The sequence below is a fragment of the Thermobia domestica genome, chromosome 5 (assembly GCF_964235325.1).
Source record: "Thermobia domestica chromosome 5, izTheDome1.hap1.1, whole genome shotgun sequence".
NCBI classification, from domain to species: domain Eukaryota; kingdom Metazoa; phylum Arthropoda; class Insecta; order Zygentoma; family Lepismatidae; genus Thermobia; species Thermobia domestica.
Window position 1 is genome coordinate 83,975,589 of NC_137458.1, and position 24,789 is coordinate 84,000,377.

The 24,789-nt window shown below is 34.1% G+C and overlaps 1 protein-coding gene across 1 annotated transcript in view; it reads right to left on the minus strand.

Moving 5' to 3' along the window:
- Positions 1–715: 715 nt before the first annotated feature.
- The window catches only part of LOC145685971 (uncharacterized), a 1,426,958-nt gene continuing 1,402,884 nt past the window's right edge, over positions 716–24,789 (minus strand). Inside the window, 3 exon segments of the mRNA XM_081758763.1 lie at positions 716–1,508; positions 8,641–8,832; positions 20,245–21,819. Of these exon segments, the coding sequence (XP_081614889.1) occupies positions 1,357–1,508; positions 8,641–8,832; positions 20,245–21,819 (1,919 nt within the window). The 3' untranslated portion in view covers positions 716–1,356.

The window sequence follows — 24,789 nt, forward strand, 5'->3', positions numbered from 1 at the left end:
AGGGAAATTCGGACCCACAGGTGCAACTTATGGGAGGGAAAATACTTTTAAAAAAATACATAAAAATGAAAGTGACTACGGTTTTAACTTAATAACGTTTCAACCACCCAACCGTTCTCGATCGAGTTTTCAACGTAAGTAAGGTTCGGGCCTGGGATGGCTTTTATCATTTCACTTTCACGGCAAAACTTGGGGGAGGGGGAAGAGGGGAGATATTTAAAAATGATCAAAAATGGCTGACATTAGTGTCGAATCCATGGTTTTCAAGGCCGCTGAGATGAACAGTGACACTTCCGATGCCGCTTAAATCCAAATTCAATCTGTAACTTGGAGAAAGAGGATTCCATAGTTTTCGGGGTCGCTTACAGATGAAAACAGCATACTTCGCGGGTACCAGACACATAACATAAGGAGGAGTACATTTAAAGTTTTTATTTCAACCTGACGAAGTGGGTAATCAACGCTAGTATAGTATAAAACCCTAACTTGTTGAACGAGAGAGTAACAGCAAACATATACACACATAAAGTCACCGATGAGACAAGGCGAAATAGAATTTTCTAAACAAAGAAGAGCTTTTCTAATAGAAATAGATATACACTTTTCGAGACGAGAGAGCCAATTCTTGTATCATAGAAAGCCCTAAAAACACACACATACTCCCATACACTTATATACACGTAAAGAAAAAAGGGTTAAAAATAACAACTATACATTAAATTTAAACGTATATATTTATATATAATTATATATATCGCATCTCTGTACAAATATAATACAATTTTATTTAGCACAATTACATAAGTCTTCATTGAAGATGATAAATTTAAACTAGTGTTGAACAATAGCCATATATTTTATATCTAACTAATTAAATATTTTTGGCATTACTTGAGCAACCGTAGTTAAAGATATTCATTTTTGCACTAAAAGTAGAGGGGTCACATTTTGCAGAAGCTCAGCAGCATATATAGAAAAAGTACAAAGGTTTACAAGGCAGCCATATTTGATAGTTTTATTTATTTATTTATTTATTTTAAGTGAAGGACACTTACAGAAATTGGACGTGTTATTTAGAATGAAGATATATATATGTTTAATGTGTCAGCAACTACAATGCTGATAAGACACTTAACACTTACTTTTGGGGAGAGGAGAATACTTTTCATAAAACACAGTTCTCTCATTTTGACACTTGCAAAAGAGAAAATTTAGAAGGAAAGGGCTCACCAACCACGTTCCGAAATAAATAATACGGCATCTGCAATACTCTTTTTTCTTCTTCACTATTGTTCAACACTAGTGTAAATAGATCAAAATTGGTACATATTTATAACTTGATTTGTTTTTCTACAATCAGTCCTCTGGTTTGGGAAGAGCGTCAAAACAAGTAACCATCATAATATGTGATTTACAAGCCTCGACTCGTTTTCTTAGAATCAGGGTTTCACGTTCCAATGCCTCGACGAAACTTGGGTCCCTGTAGTCCATACTTGCTTCCACATGCACTGAAAAACAAAATAGAATCTATTAACACGTATGTACGTATGATTATCATAACTATCTTATTTGACTTTATTTATTTATTTTTGAGTGTTACATCGTATTTTGTTATTTTGCTACAATTCGTTATTTCTCGCATTTTACTTCAAATAACTTTGCTGAGTTACGTTTAGCTGAAAGCGAAAAGTTGTGCAACGAGGTACACAAACTCATTCTCCTTATCTGAAACAAGGATGAATTGTCACTGGAGTGGAAAGAATCCATTATTGTTCCAATTCACAAGAAAGGTGACAGAATTGATTTTAACAATTATCGAGTCGTTTATCTTCTGTCTACATCCTATAAAATCCTCTCAAACATTCTATTAGCAAGACTGATCTCATATGTAAATGAAGCTGTTCGAGATTACCAGTGCAGATTTGGGCAAAATCGATCAACTATCCACCAGATATCTTGTATTTACCATTCGTCAAATACTCGAAAAGAAATTAGAATGCAATACACTGGTACATTAATTATTATTTATAGATTTCAGAAAGGTATACGACTCTGTTAGGAGGGAAATATTGTTAAACATTCTTACTGAATTTGCAATACCAAGAAAAAAACTAGTTACATTAATTAAGATGTGTCTAAATGAATCCCAAAGTAAGGTTCGAATAAGAAAATACTTGTCCACGAGCTTTCACGTCGAGAATTTCATGAAACCAGCAGATGAAATGTCTCCATTATTATTCAATTTTGTCCTGGAATACGCTATACGGAAAATCAGACAATAACTAAGCCCTAGAGCTGATTATGGCTTATGCTGGTTCTGTAAATCTGATAGTATATTATACGAAGACAATAGAAAGAAATACAGAGGTTTCATTAAACACCTACAGGGACATGGGTTTAGAAGTAAATGCAGATAAAACTAAATACATGGAAGTTCGCCGGACCGTTATATTGTAAATTATGGATATGTTAAAATATGAAGAAAAAAAAACACTTTCAACAAAATGGATACTTCTAAATATCGAGGATCAACATTATCAAACCAAAAAATATATATCTACGAAGAAATTAAATGTCGATTGAAAATAGAAATCCATGTTATTATTTATCCAAATTATTTTCTCTTTACGAATACTGTCAAAGAGTTTGAAGCTTAAAATATATACAACGATAATTATGCCGGTTGCATTGTACGACTGCGAAACATGGTCACTTATTTTTAGGGACGAACGCAGACAAAGTATTTGAAAATAAAATCCTAAAGCGAAAATTCGGGCTCAATATGGACGAGAATAGAGAAGTGCGGAAACAACATAACAAGGAATTGTATAATTATTTAACACTGTTAAGGTCATTAAATCAAGGAGGCTCAGGAGGCAGGTCATCTAGCCAGGATAAAAAGAAGTAGAAACACTTTTAAAATTTTAACTGGTAACCCAAAAGACAATTAGAAAGACCTAGGCGCAGACGGGAGGATAATATTAAGATTAATCCAATGTTCTCTGGATTGCTGCCAGAGTGAATGTTGCTGTGCTGAGCTTTCGTTACCATACAGCGGCAACATCTTCAGAGCTATGTTCAGAGCTCTGAAGATGTTGCCGCTGTATGGTAACAAAAGCTCAGCACAGCAACACTCACTCTGGCAGCAATCCCGAGAACATTGGATTAATACTAGACGCCAGCAAAGCTTCAAGATCATATTAATATTAAGATTAATCTTGCAGAAATAAGAATACAAAGTAGAAACTTATCCAGTTGGCTAAGGACAGAAATTAATGGAGATCTTTTGTGAATGCAACACTGAACCTCCGGTTCCATTGGCCATAGAGTGAATATGTTTGACTGAGTGGGTTCAACCAAGTAAGTTTCGTTTCACAATGGGGAAAAACGGTATATTTTCAGATTGTGCACATTCAATACTGCAACTGATGTAGCAGATCTGAAACTTCCGGCTGCAGTAGAGAAATCGGGCCAAAGATTGAACCTGCTCTTCAGACGCTGAGTTCATATCACGAAACTTTCTCGTTTTCTTTTATAACTGTTACCATATAGGAACCATATAAAAAGAAATGAACAAAAATTACAAATATTTTAAAATAATAAAGTAACACTGACTTTTAAACTAAAATGTGAAAAATAACTAACTGCAACAAAAGAACATCTGTCTTGAAGACAAAACAGGGAGACCAATTAGAAACTTGAGCCTCAGAAATGAAAATAGTGTTTATATATGTGTGTGTTGAGCCGTACATATATTTTTCTCTACCAAGGTATGTTTTAAGATGAGGACGTAAAACACATGGTACTACTTTTAACATATATTCCGCATTTTAATTTGAGACGAAGTTTAAAAATATTTATCAATTTAAGTAAAAATACCCAACTTTTCAATTAATTGCATACCGTAAACTTCACTGCGAGAAGGGCATTGCCGTTGTTGTATTGCAACATCTTTTCCAGCAGCACCTATGACTAATACAAGTTGTAATACACCGTACTTTGAAATCGTTAATAGATTGCATACTATTAAATATAAATTTGTTAGGGCTATTCAAAGTTCGATTTACTGACAGGTATAGAAACGTCGGTAATATTCAAGTTCAATGCAGTTAATCAAGTGAATTATGTAAATATTTTCGTGTTTCTGCATGCAGAGCTGAAATCTCAAATATAACACTAAATCTATGTTAGGCACTCTCCTCCAGCCTACAATGTACAAAGGGTTCCGATTAGTGAGGGTGAATCCAACACTAGTTTATTTTATATATATCAAAAGAATTAATAATAATAATAATAATAATAATAATAATAATAATAATAATAATAATAATAATAATAATAAAATAATAATAATAATAACTGGTAGAGGAATGTTTTTTGCCCTTATCAAAAAAGTTTAATATTCGTTTTTTCCTGAAACAAGTCTTCGTTGAGTTCACCCTTAATACCCGAAACGTCTCAACTTCACAAAGGAAGATAATCGAAGTTGTACGTTTGAAACTAGCCTAACGTAATGAAACAAGAGATATTTATAGTTCCTCACATGATTGAGAGCTGAGGAAAATGCAAAATTATGTATAAGAGACCCACTCTTTGTACTCTCGAATCCTTTTAAGTTGTTTAAATTAATTGTATTAATAATTGAATTTTATGTTGAAGTGCCATGTGGAAGAAACGTATCCTGATTGAATGGGAAACCAATTTAGCTATATTCTCAGTTTGTCTTTTGTACTTTTGCAGTAAGGCATACTGATTCTTCTGCTGGTCGGTTCAATAAGTAAAAGTACTATTGTTTTGAGATAAAGCTAAGGTTTCTTTAAGGGATATCTTTAGTCAGTAAACCAAGTACTAGAGAACGAAATGTGACAAAGGAGAATATGTGGATCCAACATGTAATCATTTACTATTCGTTCCAAATACCAAAATACGTGTGATAACTAACACAAATATTAAAACCAGCAAGTTATTACCTCGAAAATCCAGCAAAATCAAGAGTTGAATAAAGTACAAACATTTTACTTATGAACTGGATTCAATCGGAAGTTGTCTGTACATTTTCTTCGTGTGCTCAACTTTGCGAAAATAGTATACATAGCACTTTCTTTTTGGTTCTTTCCTCATTATAGTATCGCAGCCCTAAAGTCATCCTGACTCAATATAGAATAAATATGACAATCGACTAGCAATAAATCTCTCGATTACGGAAAACAAATCATCCATCATTAGTACTAGCACTGTGTTTACTTAACGTTTAACATGTTTCTTCCATGTATTCCCTCTTAGTTCTTCTTCTAAATAGTAATTTGTTGATTTTTTGAAGGGAAAAGGGGGAGAATTTGGAAGTCCAAACCTTAGATTTGATGGTAAATAACTAGAAAACAAACGGTCTGTACAGGAAAATATTCCACATGGATATTAAGCGAATCAAAAGCTACCTTCAACCCAAGTTTTATAAACATTAAATAAGTTCTTCAATCAAAGGAAGGACGAAAATAAAGATGGAAAGATAATTAGTGAGGAAAATAATGTTCTAGGTAGATGGGAGAAATAATATGTAAAAGAAAAATAAATAAAAATCAACCGCCTACTGCATATATTGAAGATTAGAAGCGAATGAAAATAAAAGAGTTACATTGCTGAGGAACAACCTCTTCATAATGTAAGGAATGAACAAGGAACTCAAGTACATAATATTTGTCTGAGTTAATTAAGAGTTTAAGAACATAAGACAAATATTACTGTTTCGTATATATTATAAAACACGAGAGGGAGACAGCTCTTTTTGTTTGTTTGTTTGATTATTTTCTTTATATATTATGACAATTTCGTTAGAAAATAAAACAATCTAAAAAAAAATGTAAGAAGTACAGAACAAATGATTTAGTATTATATATGGGAAAAATTGCATTGTGAATACGAGTATTTAAACAAATTTTATTTTAGAATAAATTAAGATCTTGAGGTAGAATAGTACAGTTAGTTCCAGTTTAGTACAGTTAGTTCCAGAATAGTTCCAGTTTACAAAAGGAAATCATATGATATCGTTGCTTTACTTGAGAACTGAAATGGAAATTCTAGTTTTACGTCCCACGATTATGTTCTGTAGGCAAAAGAAGGCTGACGAATAATAAAGTTGAAGTTGAAATAAAATTGAGTATAAAATAATTAGTAACATGCAGGGCTGGATTAAGGTGGGGTTGGGGCTATTGCTCCGGGCCTCCACTCTGATCAAAAGCTCAACTTCTATCTAAAAGATTTATAAACACACAATCATAATCATAAAATAAAATATGACCAAAAATATGAAACATATTCCCTTAACTTTCCTACTGTGCTTTCACTAGCCCCGGATCTCCAGACGGGTTAATCCAGCTCTGGTAAAATAAGCATCTGAGAGGAAACTGAAGAGCCCACAAACATGATAGGTTCTTCCCTCACAAACTCATATGAGTTGGGATCGAATCAAGGACTTCTCACACAGTTTTATTTAGGGTAATCAGTATAAGGCCGGTTCATAGAAAAAGACAAGAAATTATGAATTTAATATATTAATTTAGAAAAGGCTAGTGACTTGGATATTTTGTGTTAGGACGGAATCAAATGAATCAAGATTCTTAAGAAACTAACCTGCCAAAGTGTAAAATTATGAAAAAAATTACAAAAATTGTAATTGTAAGACGAATCTAACAAGCTGCTTTCATCATCAGTATCTGACATCTATTTAGAGAAGTACTTTCGAAGAGTATATATATTGGAAATTGAGTTTAGGTAGAAAGGAAGACGAGTTAAGTGTATTTGCTTTCAATTCTATATGGCTCTTACGGGGAAATTTGGAATAAAAATGGACAGGATATTAGAAAATTGAAGGAAATCCCTATCGTGAATAGGGATGATAATTAATATTAAAAAGACGAAACCAAGCTAATTGGAATGAAGGAAACTGTATAGAAGTTGGAAAGATAAAATAGAATAGGTAACTAGTTTAACCTAGATAATGTGAAATGGAAATAGAAGGAAGAATAGAGATTGTAGGAAAAACCTTAGGAAGACGAACAATATATGTCTGACTCATTCAATAAAAAGTTACAGAAAAGTCAACAAATGCTTTTTTTTTTTTAGTTTGTCGTCCCACTATTGTGTTCTGAGAATAAGGGAAATGATGATGACGATAATGAATTAAATGATAGAATGGAGGAAGTGGTATGATACGGAAGAACCCCGAGAAAACTCAAGCGACAAGGAGTACGTCTACTAAGAAGTCCATTAGACAAGATCTGGAATCGAACCAAGAACCCCACACACCAGAGATGAAGGGTCTACCATTGAGCCACCGTGGTTCCATGTGGGGTATATTGTATGATGTAAAAACATAGGTACTACGAAAGAATGTTGAGAAACAACCGCAAGCCTTTGAAAAATAGGCTTGAGAAGAACTGAGAAATTAATCACATTGAACAAAAAAAAAAAAAAATCAGTGAGTAGATGTTAGCAAGGAATGAAAAGGACATGTCAGGAGATACTTAAAAGGAGGTAAAAAAAAAAAAAAAAAACAATGTCGGAATTTTATTTGTAAATAAACTGTGTTAATAGAAATTTTGTAAAGAGTATACAGAAGATAAAAAGGAAGAGAAAGCTTATTCCAGTTGATGGGCGAAATGGTGTATAAAAAGTATTTCTTACGTCAAAATGAAGAGGTTAGCGGAAGATGGCATGAAAGTTGGAGATGACCTGAAAGTGATAACAAAATAATTATGATGATGATAATCATGATGATGATGATGATTTCCATAGTAATTCCGCTCTGTACAAAACATCAAAGCTGTTGATCGTAGGAGGTTAGTATTAGTATTGATATTGATCGTAGAAGTATTACACATAGACACATGAAATATATATGAAAAGAACCAAAGCTCACCAAGTTTGTATTGTGTATTCCAGGTGGCAGCACGAGTCCATTAGCTTTCCGATCGGGTGAGACAGTACGAAGTTAGTACCTACCGCAAAAGGAAAGAAAGCAAGAAAAAAGATGTCGTCTGGACGTGTGTCGTGTCACCAGAAGGGCACATATTGAACATTTGTAAAGGCTATATGAACTTTGTGAGTTGTGGTTCTTTTCATATATATTTCATGTGTGTATGTGTCATACTTTTGAAAATATAGCCTTTTCAAATGAAATGAAATCTTTGAGTTTTACGTCCCACGATTATTCCGGTTAGGCTAAAGGAGACGGTGATGATGGGAAATAAATGAAATGGTGAAATGAAGAAAGTGGGCGGAAACGGGAGAACCCCAGGAAAAGACACGAGCACGGTGTTTGTCCACCACAATAGCCCTTTCAAAATGAATGAATCATGTATGCTAACCCTGTACATTCATACCTATTCTTTCCAGTTTGGTAGTATACTGTAGCTTATCTATGCTATTCACAAAGATAGAAGAAGGTAGAAGAAACAAGATAATAAACATCACAACTCTTTGTTGAGTTAGGAAGAAACAAAAGAATACCTTGCCAATGATGAGGAATGTTTCACAGTCCAAAACTTTGGATTACATCAAAGGAAATGTTAGTGGCATTAAAAAGTGTACCCGGGTATATTCAAGACTTACTGAACCATCATTTACTGTAATTATTATACTTACACTCGTAGCTCCATCTGGTAGTGGGAATCAAGAGACGACGTTTGGCGTTTGCGAGCTCTTGTTTTAGTTCCTTCTGTTGCAACCTAAGCTCCCTTATCCTGCTCCACCTGGCCATTTCTTCATCCGTCCACCGCCTTTCCAGCCTTTCAACATCTTCTCTACAGTACTGCAGCACAGGGAGTCTTTCCACAGCTGAAATAAAATCGAATATTATGTGAATATATTTATTTTAAAGAAGCAATTAATATTTGTAGTGTAGCTATATTATATAAGGTCTGGCCAAGTGAAACGGAGACTGTCCAATTTCTTCGTGCACTTTTCAAAAATTTTCACAGTATGCAGGTATACAAAGCGCAGTATCTCGCACGTTGCACCATATTCTGTTGGTGTCAGCATTATGATCCGGGACACAAAATTATCCCAGGAATTCCTATCCTAAGGCCATCTACTCCCTTTCTACACACTGGGGTCAGTGCATCAATATGAATAGCAAGTATGTTAGGTGCATGTTACACATGAACTGCACTTTAGATGTTCTGTAAGTAACATATTTTGTAAGATACTATTCTTTAGATATAGCCATAGTCTCCTTTTCATTCAGACAAACATTATATCTAGACAGTTTTTGTACTTAAAAGTTTACACCGGAAAGGCTAACGTGCCTAGACAAAAGTATATGCGTTTACAAATAATAATAATAATAATAATAATAATAATAATAATAATAATAATAATAATAATAATAATAATAATAATAATAATAATACTTTATAAAATAAAATTAAAACAAAAGCAATGTTTCTTATAAAATTCACAAAAAAGACAATATAATTTTTTGGTGGGGTAAAATGAAGAAATGAGATTAAGACTAAAAAAGCATTGTTTAAAAAATCATTTAGTTATTATTATTATTATTATTATTATTATTATTATTATTATTATTATTATTAGTGTTTTCACATTCACTCAGTTAGTGAGATCTATCACAGTTTTCAGAATCTGAAACGTAATTTACAAAGATCTGATTGTTATATCCTCATACCAATTCCAGAGCAGTTTTGATTATAATTAGTTATGAGAATTGTTAATAAATTCATTAACTTTATTACAATAGAATGATAAGCTACAACGAAAATTATGTCAAAAATTGTACGATTGTCGGATTTACAATATCTACTTCAGAGCTCTAGGTAATATTAAATGAGTGAGATTAAAATTTCAAGATTTGAATCTAACCAAAGTAAACTAAAATATTTTTTAAAACACATTTTCTTTTGAAAATAAAACAAATCATGTCAAAAAGTAAAAAAAAAAAAATAAGTGTATTTTGAAAAAAAAAAAAAAGATTATTCGGTGCACTTTTATAGAGACCTACTTATAACTTGATTGTATATGAGAGTGTTTCCCATGCGGTTTTCTTTATAATTATTCATAAATTAAAAAAAAATGTTGAAAAGATTTTTTTTTACATTTTTAAGTAAAATTTGTTTTATTTTTTAAAAGAAAGCATGTTTATTTAAAACATTTTATTGTATTTTCTACTTTTTAGTCACAATTAAACGCACTTTCTATTCTCATAGACCCTTTTCCGTACGATCTAACTAAAAATTATTCTTGGTTTAAACATATATATATACTGTATATAGAAAAATATGAAAGTGATAATGGAATACTGCATTGTCGCGCGACTTAAGTCACTGCACAAAATGTTATCATTGTACGATGACGTAAAATGAACTGAACTAAGACTACAAGATTTGAAGACAAAGTTGGTACATACTAAGTTAAATGAAAGCACGTTCAAAAATATATTTTAAAAAATAAATCGAAAAGAAACCTAATAAAATGAAGCATTGTGGGTATAATATAGGGTAGAAACTGGTAAACACGATCAGGAGACATTGGCATGCCCTTCTCTCTCTCTCAAACATCTATATAGGCTATTAAAATGGTAGAAAAGTTTGTACGTTTGTCGACTTTTATATGTTTGTGATCAATCCTTTCGACAGTAAATTCTCGAGAACTCTAAGCTCTAAAAAGACGCCGTTTTCACTGACCGATTCCAAACTTTGTGTAGATTGTTCAGTTCTAATTGAATATTTAAAAAATCATGACCGTTATTTCTTTATTACATTTTGAGGGTACACAGGAAGTGTTGATTTTTTAAAAAAGAAAACATCATATCTACGAGTTATACAATCTAACACCACATATTTGTATACAGGGGTTAGTAAATTCTCTCCGGCGTTTGTTTCATGGCCAAATGATAATGAAAAACGAAAGATAACCATTTCTCTAGTCTAAGATGAATCTTTATTGTTTGGAGTGTTTTGCCCAATGAACACCATATATCACTGGCCCAATGAACACCACAACTAATTGTATGTGTAATGTATTTGCTTATTACATACTGCATGTAAAAAGGAAACACTGATCATACATGAATTAGAAACTCCAACCAGAAATACGAGCTCCTCCGTGGCTAAGCGGTTAGCGTACGCGCCTTTGGCGTGGGAGAGCCGGGTTTGATTCCCGGCGGGAGCTCATGTGGTTCGGATTCCACGTTAATCAGTAGGTCCACGTCTCATATAGCCTCGCTGCTGAAAGGGACGCTAAACTAAAATCAACTCAACTCCAACCAGAAATAGGCTCAAATATTGTAAACGGTGCATGATATTGAACAAAATCTCCCCTTTATGGTACCCCTTGCCGATTTTTTATAAACACGTCTTTCACTCATATCTGTAAAGGGACATGTATAGATGTTGTGAGGAATGACAAAGAAATTTATGCTCATATGTGAATGATGCGCTGTGAATGCTTCAGCTAGTAGCATTTAAAAATTCGTAAGATGTGATTATTATCACGTATTCATGGTAGAAACAAATATTTAGTTACGTATCCAAGTTATTGAAAGATTTGGGAATTAAACTAATCGTCTTACCTCGTCTTACGTAGGGGGTACAGTGATTTAGTTATAGAGCGCTCTGCTCCAGTGTGATCTCTGGTTCGATTCCCGCCCACTCGAGTTTGTGGGAGATAACACGGTATCTGTGGTTTTCCTCGAGGTTCTTCCGTTTCCTCCCACATTGTCATTCCACCAATTATTTCATAATCATTCACTTCCTATAATTATCCATCTTCTTCAGCCTAAAGAGTATAAACAATGAAAAACTAAATTCTTCAGTTCAACGTCCAGCGATTATGCCCTTTAGACTAAGAGAGACGATGATTAAAGTAAGTAAATGATGGAAGAATGGTGGAATGTGAATACGGGAGGAAACGGGAGTAAGCCAAGAAAATCTACGGGATCCAACCAGGGACCTCAACATACAAGACATAACCATGGGTTGTAAAAGTAGAAAGTTCATTTCACAGAATTTTTAATCACATTACACGAAGACTTATTATATAGACTTCGCACTTAAGAACAAACAGAAAAGCAATAATCGTATATTGAAGAAACACAGTGTTGATTCGTGGGATCATTCACAGTCATAGTCAGTCATTTTCAACTGAACGGTCCCGGGTTCAATTTCCGGTGGGGGCACTCGGTCGAAAGAGTGTAAAAAGCTTTTTTCAGGGCCAGCCATCCTGAATGAGGTTTTTCTAGGTGTTCCTAATTCACACCAGGAAAATGTCGGGGTGATACCTCATTTATAGGTCCAGGCCGCGTCCTTCCTTCCCTTTCCCCAGATAGTGTGCTCGATGACGTGCTAAATGAACACAGATGCCGAAAATCCAGAAATCTAAATCCAAACTGAATACGTGTAAAGTCTCAGCATGCTGCCCTTCTATCAGTAAAGCACACACAGAGAGGAAGGATCTGGGAAGTAACCTGGCGTTGATAAAAGACAGCAGTGACAGGCAAATAAAAACGTTCGAAGGTATAGTACTCGTACTATTTGTGAATTCACGACTGCATATACACTGCCAGCACTTGCCCTCTTACGTCATCCTTAACACCTACTTTCCTCACTGTGTTTCTCTCTGCTTTTCTCGGATTGAGAAACCACTGCTACATTGTAATCCGGCAGTTGGAAACAAGTGGTCAAAACGACCCTTCGATAGGACATTAATGAAATTTCCAGGATCTTTCGATTTCTTATTTATTTATTTTTTTAAATTCCTTATTGATAATATGTTTCATAGTTAATATACATTGAAACCTTAGGAGTTTGAAAAATAATACTTGTGCAATGAAAGTAATATCAAATTAAGCTTGATAGTAGATTAAAATTTACGTTAGCCTGCACATAAATCTAAGCACAATCTACTCAAAAAAAAAGTACTATCTCATTTCCCTTTAGTTTTGACTAAAAATGAACCTAGATTTCAGTTTTTTCTACAGCACTATAAAATTTCCTAAAAAAAAAAAAAAAAAAAAAAAAAACTACATTTTATTTTCATATCTAATACTTATGTATATTTTGATATCAGGTGAACAATATTTATTATTTTCATAGTACGTGATTTCATGGTAAATTTACTTTGTTTCCGAGAGTGAAATGAAATCTTTCAGTTTAAGGTTCCATGATTACGTCTTTTAGACTAAGGGAGACGATGATTAAAGCAAGTAATGATGGAAAAATTGGTGGAATGAGAAAGCTGGAGGAAACTGGAGTACACTGAGAAAACCCATGGTCAGGATGTTTCCACCACAAACTTACTTGACCGGGTATCAAACCAGGGACCCCACGTACCAGAGGTAAAGGCTCTACAACTGAGCCACTATGTTTCCAAGATTATTTATATCTAAATATTATGGCACTTCGATACATAAATTGAGATCTTAGTGCTTAGATATGAATCTCCTAACTATAAATCTGATTTTAGGTTTGTTGCATATTTTCTTTATTCGTTTTCAGAGCTCACATTAATTGAACATTATTATTTACACTTTGTGGGAATATAATGCTCATTGTGTATGGAAACTGCATACACATTAAGATAAATTCCAAGCAAATCTTCGAAACCGGAAGAAGATTTACAGTCAACTAATTTCCCTTAGATTACTTATAAATCTGTAACATGAATCTTCCTAGTAGGTTAATTTCATCTTCCTTTACGTAACTGTGGGTAATGATAATAATTACATGTAAAGCTACAGAAGTTATTTGTAAATACATATATTTCCCACCACGGAAGTACATATATATTTGAGAAAAGAGCCTGAACATGACAATATGGTGCTATTATTACAGAAAAACATATATTAATATTGCATAATAAATGGATTATGTCTACCTTCGCAAAGTCAAAGATTAGGATAATAATGATAAATAGTATGGTGAAGCATGACCCTTGGGTTCGTTATCAAATACGTTCCAACACTGCTAAGAATCTAGTATATGGTCACGCAACTGTCAGTCGAGTGTTGTATTCGACCTGAGTTAGTATAAAAACCTTCGCTTCCTAATGGATATGGTATCCTTCCATGCAACACATTTTTCTTACTCCTATCGAAGACAATGGATAGTGATAGCGGTGACTAATTGTCTTTAGAACTGACACATTAAAAGAAAAGAAAGGGAGAAAAAATGTCATCAAATACCATCAGAATCACTTTTAATAGTGTCATTATCACGACAACCCTTCATTTGATGACACAAACTCACGCACAGTGGCTTTACCAACGTGTATGTTTTTGTTCAATGCTTATAAGTATCGTAAACATGGTATCTTTGTCCATTTTAAAGAAACAAAAAAAGAAAAAAGAAGAGGTACATGCGTGTTCTCACACCATTGTGCTTTTACACAAAAGAAACGGGGGCGAGATAGAATAATGTATCGTTTAAAATATAATGGTAGCTATCTCTGAAAGTTCGTTGAAATATATACGATCCAACCTATATTACCGTCCCTCTAAGTTGAATGCAACTAATTAGAGAAAGTAGAACATATCATATATACGTAGGATACAGTATTCGGGAGAGTCATTAGAAACACCCATATCTCGTTATCACTTTTACGTTTCCAACAGTAATATCATTTACATACTTTTCTAAAGCTATATCTTTATACATTTATCTTCACATATTAGGGTAATACACATTATCTTTATTAACATTTCACGTTTACGTTTGTTATTAGATTTGTACAAGCAATATTTCTCCTCAACGAATAATATTTCTTACACCAGACAACATTACTTAAATGAAAAGCATAAATTATTTAAAGAATGTTCTTATCACCCGTTATCACATTTCATCAGCGGTTTTAAAATATTACTTAACTATACAGTAACATTATAACCGTTTAGATATAACATCAAAACTCGATGTACCGAATTTATTGCTGTATACTTCATACGTGTGTCAGACACAACATATCAAACATAATTTCTATACAATTACAGATTAGGGATATATCTTGAGAGTACAAAATTGCGAGATTTTAAATATAATTGAATCTTTTTTTCCTTGTTAATTTGTCGACATAACGTCTTTTGCACAGCAACCTAACACTTCACTGACAGTAGTTACTTTGCTAAAACAAGTAAGCTTCGTTTTCACAGTGTGAAAATATGGTAAACTTCCAAACTATGCAAACTCAGTGTGAAGTAGTACATCCATAACTTTTAGTTGAAGAAGAGGGATAAGGTCAAAGATAGAATATGTCAAAGATAGAATATGTCAAAGATAGAATATAACCATGGTCTCTTACTATCATTGCTCTATGGAGATGAACATTGAAATCAAAAATGGTTAATTTCTACCACTTCCGGTTTAAACCATAGATGTTAAACCATAAATACCAATAATGGGAAATATTTTTAGGACGTCGAATCTATTCAAAAAAAAAAAAAAAAAACGCTTGTCTCAGTCTTTTCCTGGTTTTACTTTATAGAGATCAATATTGGAAGCAGAAGTAGTAGTAAATGGCCTACCACTTCCCGAGATACGGATGAAGAAGGTATCTATTTTTTCAGATGCTGAATTGATTGCAAAAACCCGCTTGTCCTTATCTCTTACCTTTTTTGTACTATGACGAAAATGGTTAATTTCTATCGCTCTTAGTTTAAACAGAGTGTTAACGGATAAGAAAACCTATTCTTGAGACGCTGAATTCATTTCACATAGACACACAAAGGTTCTCGAATATTTCCTACCATTTTTGTTCTGATACCTTTCAACAGACTGATATAGTCTATAAGATATTCGATACTTATGCATAACATAATTTGGAAGTCCAAAACAATTTAAGCATTGTGCACCTTTCGAGTCTTAACTTTCCTTTTTGTATAACTATCCAAATCGATTAATTAACGTACGATTCGAATACATGTGAACCGGGGAAGAGTTGTATAACCGCTACCAGGTTATAGAATGATTTTTTGTGGACCTCTGTATATTTCGTAAAGACAGTGATCATTATTTTCGATTTATACTTTATTCTGCAACGCATATAAGTTCTTTCTTCGGTGGGAATTGCTTCTTTCCCACACAATTGGACAAAGAAGTCTTTCATCATTTTTTCATATATATATTTAAAACATTGCTTTTAGTGAGAACATTTCAGCTAGTGACGAACCATTTCAGTGTTTCTCCCTGACTCATTATATACACAGTATATATTCTATAGTTATTGGGAACTAAATTAAGTGCTTTCTTTAATCGCTTATGGAAATATTGCAATAGATTAGAGAAATACGGGCTGACCAGATGTTCCAGTGACCAAAGTGGCACCAACTGCGTTGTTTCGTACTCGTTATCTGTACTTTCTCACGTCAGAGTTATCGCCGTGTCTAGTGCATTATGGGCAGTTGACTAAAATTAACATACATTGTTTTCTATATTCTGTTTGTATGTGCATACAGGTGAGTTAACTGAGTGATTTTTGAAATGAACTGCCAACCCATTTTCAGTTGACCATTGCAACCCATACCTTGAGCTTCGGTGCTCAGGAAGTTTGACTCCAGGTTTAGAAGCCGTAACCACGCATCTCGCGTCGAGCTTCAATTCTAACTTTTTGTCAAGGGGCACAAGCTATTAGCCGGTGAAGGACGTTTTCTTACGGCTAGCCCCAACTAGTGAAGTTCCAGGTCCGCAGACCTTGTGCGTACATGTAAGTTATACACGCGCCCTCCAACATCAGCAATCTAATTTTTTCTAATTTGCTGAAGACTCATCTTTACGCTGCAGGATCGTTAGCGCAGCAACTGGATTCATCGTGGGACGATCCAGACAACTTTTCCCCAGTGCTAATCCCCCAAGTGTGTCAATGGTGTGAGAGAAGCATTTACTGTGAAATCCGAATTATAATCTTATATATTTAAAGGGCTATCGCGCACTGAAAAGGCAAAGTGTGATTTCAGTGACGAAAATTATTTTACATATTCAGTGTTCAGTGTTGTGTTCATTCCTCTTCGCTATTTTATTTTTTTTATATGATAGTGTTCTAATAAATAAGTATAGTGTCATTTAATTCAGTGTGTTTTCGTTGTTTGTATGAGTGATGTTCGTATGCGTTATGGTCTGGATAATCGTCTGATCGTCCGTGAGGTTTTCGAGACGAGACACCCGAACCTCTCGGCGCCTAATGCTCATCTCATTATTGAGACCGACGAGCGATTTAGGAACAGTTTGTAACTCTTCTTGGAGAGGTCCTTCCTCGTCCTGTCCAGGTAAGTTCCAGTCTCAGGAGAATACTTATTGGTAGGACCACGAACCACGAACAGCGACCAGAACTCTGGGCGGTTACAAATAAATGTCTGCCCGAACAGTGACTCGAACTCAGGGCGATTACAGTTGAATTTAATTTTCCCGTACGAAAGGCTAAAACTGCTAACAACTAACCCACAAGGTGGTTAGCTTAGTTTATTGCTTCTATTCTTTTTTTTTTATTAAACAAGTTGTTTGCTAAGATTATTAAAGCTTTTGCTTTTATAAATGAAGAATAGATATAAGCAGTTTGTCTTAGTGTTATCCTGAAGTTCTGTTCAACTCCTGTAAATGAATTGTTTAACAGTTTGTCGGGAACACGTATCAAGAAATAGGAATGAAATAATGTTCAATAGACACGAAAATGCACTATTCTATCTTTCAGTAGATTTTGTATCTACCACTCACTTCAAATCTACCGTTTTTATGGTATCTTTACAAAATTTGCCCATATATTTAATGCGCACAATATTAATAGGGACTTGTGTGAAAAACTTATTTATCTAATTGTTGCAACTGAACATACGACATTAAGCATTAAAAGATAAGTAAAGAACCATTAAGGTAAGTTGTAAAGTCGTAAGATTGAAAATGTGCATTACTATTTTGCAGTAGCGGTTCGTGGTCTGAAGAAACATCGGTTGCAATGTGGCAATATCAAAGGTATGTAGTTACGCGCAAGTGTTCCCTTCCCCCAGCATTCTTTAATCTTATCGAAAAAATATTCAGGAAATATGAAGAGGAAAGTCCTTATAAGCTCCATTTGTATATTTATTGATTAAAGTGTATTCTCTAATATTGATTTAATATATAAGTTATTTCCTTTTTTTTTCAAACAACCACTATCAATGTACGTTTATACACTATTTATAAACAAAACTTCAACGTTCATGTTATTGAACAAGAGATAAATTGAATATACAGCATGTGCTGTAAGCATGAATGATATCGTTAACCCAAAAAGAAGAAAAAAAGCAAGAAAATTGCATATATTCATGCACACAGTAAACAAAATTAGTTAATTAAGTAAACTATGCATTATTTTGAAATGGACGGTCTTTCTTCGTTCTTTTCGAGCTTCAAATTTTTCTATGACTTCATTGAAATCTGAAATGCTGCTCTCCAAGTTTTTCTAAATAGAAAGCATCGCTACTAAAAATATTTTCCGCTTTATTTTCTTAAGATATAGAAACACCTCTCTCCTCCGACAATATGCATTTTGTTAGCATTTCTTTGTATGAATATAAGGGGCAAAAAGTTCATTTTCAGTAACTACCTATTTTTGTCTGCTATTCTACTATAAAGAAGCATGAAATATAAGATGTTTTCATTCGAAAATGAAATAAAATGATAGTTTAACATTACATCAATTTAAGCTAAAGAAGACAGATGAGTATTGAAAGTGAATGATTTGAGATTAATTTTTTATGCTCTCCGCCAGAAATCGAACACGGGATCATGTGCATGAGCGACACACAGCTAGGAATTAGACCAGTGGTAAGACATTCTGTTCTTCGAGTCTCGATCCCCCCCCCCCCCTCCAGAATAGGATATTTTTTTTTATTTTAAAAATAAAATATATCCCAAGAATTTTTACCTTTGTATTATAAATGTAAAATAAAATCTATTGACTTCGAACGACCGCCCTCCCCCAAACATTCAGCCTGGATCCGCCCCTGCTACCACCAGACGCCTATTTGTTCTTTGCGAGTTTCTGTTTGGTGAATAACTTCTTTCTTCCAAGCGTCTATATCTCACTCAACCTATCAATTGAGACAAGCGCCGCCAAGCGGAGGAATTCGTAACTACTACAGAAGCTAACTATATCCCAGTTGCGAACGAAGTAGCAACTGGAAGAGCGCAATACAAAAGGATAGCAGCGATGCAAGAATAAATCCACTTCCTCATCTTAAGAGATAGGAGCTCGCTGCCATATGCTCAATGTTACTGCTTCCAGTAGCAACGCTCGCTGCCACTGGATTTGTATATCACTCTCTTTCTTTCAGTTTTTTTAATTTATTTTTTTAGAAATGCATCAATACTGTTTTGCGCTCAAGAGCAAAGGTTTATTTTTTACTGATACACTAATTTAATACTTAAAAATATTTTTAGTATTTAAAAAATATCCGGTTGCACAACCATGCAACATATAGTACCAGCCTGGATATGGCCTCTCTTGAATTAATGCTAATTCCTTTCTCCTTTAAAAATAAAAGATCCTATATTATTGCATAAAGGAATGACGAAAGAATCCTTTAGGAGGAAGAAAATTCTATTTTATGGGACCTTGAACAAACAGTTGAGAAAAAGACTCATAAAGCGCTGCGTATTATGGAATATTGAGCGGTATGGGTTAGAAACATGAGCATTGTGCAAAAATGATGAAAAACTACTGGAAGCTTTCGAAATGTAGGTGTGGAGAAAAATGGAGAGAATTAGCTGGATTGACCAGAAAATGAATAAAAGCGTGCTAGAAATGGTGAAAAAGAAAAGAACAATTTAAGATATTATGAAGAAGAGGAAGAGAAACTGGTTGGCACATTGGCTAAGAAGGAACTGTGTCATGAGGGAGTTTTAGAGAGTATTGTCACAGGAAAGACAGTGAGGAGGCGAAGAAGACTACAATTAGTGGACGATATCAAAACAGAGAAATCGTACGTGAAGACGAAGAGGTTAGCGGTAGACCGTGGGACATGGAAGCTTCTCAGTTGCAGCAAATGACCTGCCAATAATGGCAGAATAACTATGATTATGATTCTTGCATAAAGGTCTAATGAAAACTTGTATTACTGAAAAGGTGTGCATTCCCTGTCCTTTTTAACGCACCTCCTCCACAAGAAAAAGAACCTACTTTATCACAGTGATAAATTTAAATATTGAAAATACACAATTAATTATTACAACGTAAGTTTGAAGTTGCTACAGTGATATAAACACATACCTTTCACTGGTTGTTTGTTAACTTCATGTCGATCTCCATCTGAATCTTGACTCGAACCGAAGCTGGAGCACTCGCTATCACGAACAACACTTTCATATCCAGAACTTTCACAATTTGCCGTGGTACTAATTTTAGTCTTCCTTGCCAGAGCAGAAGATATGGGCTTTGATGTTCCCTGCACCATCACAACGCCAGAGTCGTTACCACTGTCATAGCCTTCTGACGGATTTGGAAGAAATATTGGCAGACCGCCACTCGGATGATTAAAAGTATACACTGACTGCTTCGAAGAGGATGAGGCTTTTTCTTTACTGCTTTTACTAGGAGATCTTGACTTGGAATTGGGAATTAATGACTGAGAATTTTGAGATGAAGGTCCACCAGATTTAGTAGTTGATCCACTACTGCTTTGTTGTCTCGACGGCGACTTAGAACTACTCTTGGATCGCGAAGATGATTCTTTCCCGGAAACAGATTTTGACGAAGATTTTAGTCCGCTACAAGACAAAGACGAATTCTTTTCATTTGATTTTTTGTCAGGAGAAGATGACGTAACATGATTTTGCGAACTACTGTTACTACTACTTGATTTCGCTGGACTTTTGGAACTTTTTCGAACATTGCCAAATAATCGACTTAGTTTTGCTGTTTTACCAGAAGACGAGTTCACAGCCGGTGACGACGGCGCTGACGGTGGAGGATTTTCACTCTCGTCATCGGATTTCCCGGTGACTGTTCGTTCTTCTACAGAAGCTGCAGTCTTTGTCGCCGTCTCTTCCTCGTGATCTGATGTTGATGCTCCGTTTCCTGGAACTCGTTCGTTACTTCGCGGTTTTTTCTCTTCAAATATATGTCCAACAGACGAGTGTTTATCTAAATTTGGATTGGAAGCACCGTCCGGATGCCGCAAAGACGAAATACTAAGAAGTTTATTAGTTTGAAGTCCATTTCCAATGTGGTTTTGCAGTTCTTTGTCTTCCAAACCACGGAAAGTTAATGATAGCCTATTTATTGGCGAGGAATTTTTGGCACAAAACCTATTACATTGTAGAAGACCACTTTCACTACGCACATCTGAATTGTCAATCATCGCTGGATAGCTCCACGTGGCACTGCCCCATCCCATACCACCCCCGCCCATTCCACCACCACCACCACTATCACACTTCTTGAAAATGTCACTCGTACAGTTCAAAGTCATTTTACAATTATCGCAGATTTTTGACGAGGATTTGGTCACGGGTTCACTATAAAGACTTCCAGTCTCCCCTTGAGGTTTCGTTCCGTACAGCATATCCGAGAGTGATAGAGATTGACAGCGTGATGGTAACTGGTGAACAACACTGGGTTTATTATTTTTCTCTGCTCCAGCAACTGTCCTGTACAATTCGTGTAGCCTAGCTAATTGGTCAAATTTTTTAACAAAAAAATCGTCTTTGTTGCACGCAGTATTTAAATCTTCACATACACGTCCGTATTCCGGTAACTCAAAAAAACTATATGGTCTTCCGTCGTCTTGTAGTGACCTGCTATTGGGAAGTGTTCTTTCCAAATCATTTGCAACAGACAACGAATCTGTAATAGAAAGAATCAATAATTACTATATTATTATTAGTATTAGTATTATTATAGAAAAATGTAATACATTATTCCTATACTGCTATACTAGATATATATTATGGTAATCGTGTAACTTACAGTACATCAAAAAAAGTCACAATTGAAAGATTACTAACACTTACTTGAAATTTAACGAGAGATATAATAATACATTGTTATTAAGAATGTTTTATATTTTGCAGAAACAAGTTTCCGAGCATAAAACAAGTAGAGAACTATGGTCTACATGACAACACTGCCATTCACGTATAAAACAAGTCGAGAACTATGGTCTACATGACAACACTGCCATTCACATCGTAACATATTTCTAGGACGTTCCATTGCTATAACATTTTCATATTCCACTACTTATTTATATTTTAACTATGTTTACATTTTCTGAAATCTGATATTCCTCTTCAGATTATACATATATCTACATTTCATTTCTAAATTCTAAATATAAAATTTCATACATTTGTTGTGGTATTACAGGGCGCCATTGTTCACTTTTTTCTACCTCTTTTGAGTCTCGGGCTACTGAGAATTCGACTTTCATACGTGTACGTTTTATTATTATTATCAACATTATTATTATTATTATTATTATTATTATTATTATTATTATTATTATTATTATTATTACAGTGGTTACAGGGATCCAATTTATATATTCACTTATCCTTTCCGAGTGTTGCCCGCTCTACATGTAATAGTACTCGAGTCGTCCATAAGATTACTGCTAGATAGAAATGTATGCATATTTAAGCGTTTCATTTCGTTATGATTTTAGTACTAAAATAAAATATTTGCACTTATCTCAATATCAACATAATCATTTACTATACCAATATCCTTTCTAGCACTTCAGAATCTCCCTATAAATTGTATTCTAAAATTTATGAAATACTTCTACATAATTGACTTTCACTTGATTACTAATATACTTTTTTTTTAAAAAAAAAAAAAAAAAGTATGTATTGAATAATAATTTACGTTTCCTGCAGCAACCTATGTAAGTTTATCAGATTAATAAATTTAAATCTGGTATTACTTCGGTACGATATTTATGTTTAGAAGTGAATTAAAATTCATCGTATTTAATATAAGACAACCACTCAAATACTTATTTTACATGGCAAATAAAAAAGATGAATGCTGATGACTATCAAAATATACATATTGAATATAACAACTTAATTAACAAGGAAAACTTATCAATTCTGTCAAATGCAAGGTTTTATTGGTAACTTAATTCAATATGTATTTGTAACAAACAATAATAATGTGGAGAAATACAAATAAAATAACAAGAATTTTAGGAAAACTAAAAATGGATCAAAAGATTGTGATCTTGTCCAATAATTAGCTTTGGGATCAGGAGCTACAAAATTCTTGAAAGGTCCCTAAATCGAGTTTTTGTATTTTCTACGGAATAAGCACATCATATTGAGTTAATTGATCGTTTGGGTTTGGCTACACTGTATGTACATAGTTCTCCAGGGATAAGGCCTACAAGAAAATTTTTGATTGAAATATATTGGATCTTCTGATCCAAAAATAAATTGATTAGACTACTCAGATATATTTTCACATGCTATACAGGACAAGGTACTCGAGACCATTTTGTTTCCTTTTAACCATTAGTTAGCGAAATAGGAGCACTTTACTTATTTTTCACCCTCCACTTGATTCGTCTCTTCCTTTTTTTCGAAAATAAAGTTAATCACATGGTTAGTGTATATCGTAAGCAATCTACAGAATCTACCCGATCGTGACCAAACTTGGTATGAAAGCAGATTTTGTCTTGCTTACAGTGATCGCAAGGAGTCTGAAGCTTGACCTAGATCTACCGATTTCATCACCCAATAGAACTGAAGGGATGTTCCGGTCGTCAACCCCTACCCACAAAAATCTCCCAGTATCGTCTCTCGGGCTACATGGAGAACATCTTCTAATGGCACAGTGTTATCAAATTACAGCTAAGTTTCGTTTTGTTAATTGTTTTAGATTTTCATTGTTGTTATTGTTCGTGTTATTGTTTAATTCGAATAATTGTTATCTTTCCTGTTAAGAGTTATTTACAGTGTTTATTATTTATTGTCACTCATTGTTACTCATTCACCATGACTTCAAAATTTGGCAAACATTATTCAAGAACTTGTGCTGAGGAGAGTTAAGTTGGCGGCCATTCTGTTAAGTATATGGGAGTTTTGCTCTCCTTTTTTATTCTATTTTTCTTTTAAAAAAGTTTTACTTTAGAACATTTCTTGTTTGTTACAATCTTCACTGTGTTACAAATATTTTCTATATATTTGGCGCCGCTTTTCTCCCTCCACTACATCTTAAATAGTTAAAAACAAGTTCACTTTTAACCGGCTAATTCGTCCATACTGGATGGGCCATTTTTTCTACACATATTATTTTATAACAATTTTTAGTGACATAGTCGACCTTGGCTTGTTTAAGCTGAGACTTTTAAACCTTATTCCTCGCATGAGAGCACAAACGAACATCTGCTGTTTTCGTTTGGAAGGCGAGCCAACGAATCGTAACGAAACCTTCCGATGTATCAGAAGTGAAGAAAAATATATTTACGATTTGTGTAGGGATCAAGCTTAACGAGTCGTTGCAGTCGCTTTAGTATGCAAGTAAACTGTTTTCATGTGCATATCTTTGATTCCAGAATTATTGGCCGCCAAATTTGGGGTTTGGACCTAGTCGAATTTTCGCCAAAAATAAAATCCTAATTGTTATCTAGAATAAGAATTAGAGGAAGACACATGGAGCAAATATCTAGAACGTTAGTATATACAAAGTATACTTAGAGTTGCTAGATCAATGAAGGATGAACTATTTCAGCAAAATCATTCGGGAAACTCATTATTAGTTTTCTAATGGTATATTATTTCGAATTATCAGTTACTATCATTAAAATAAATG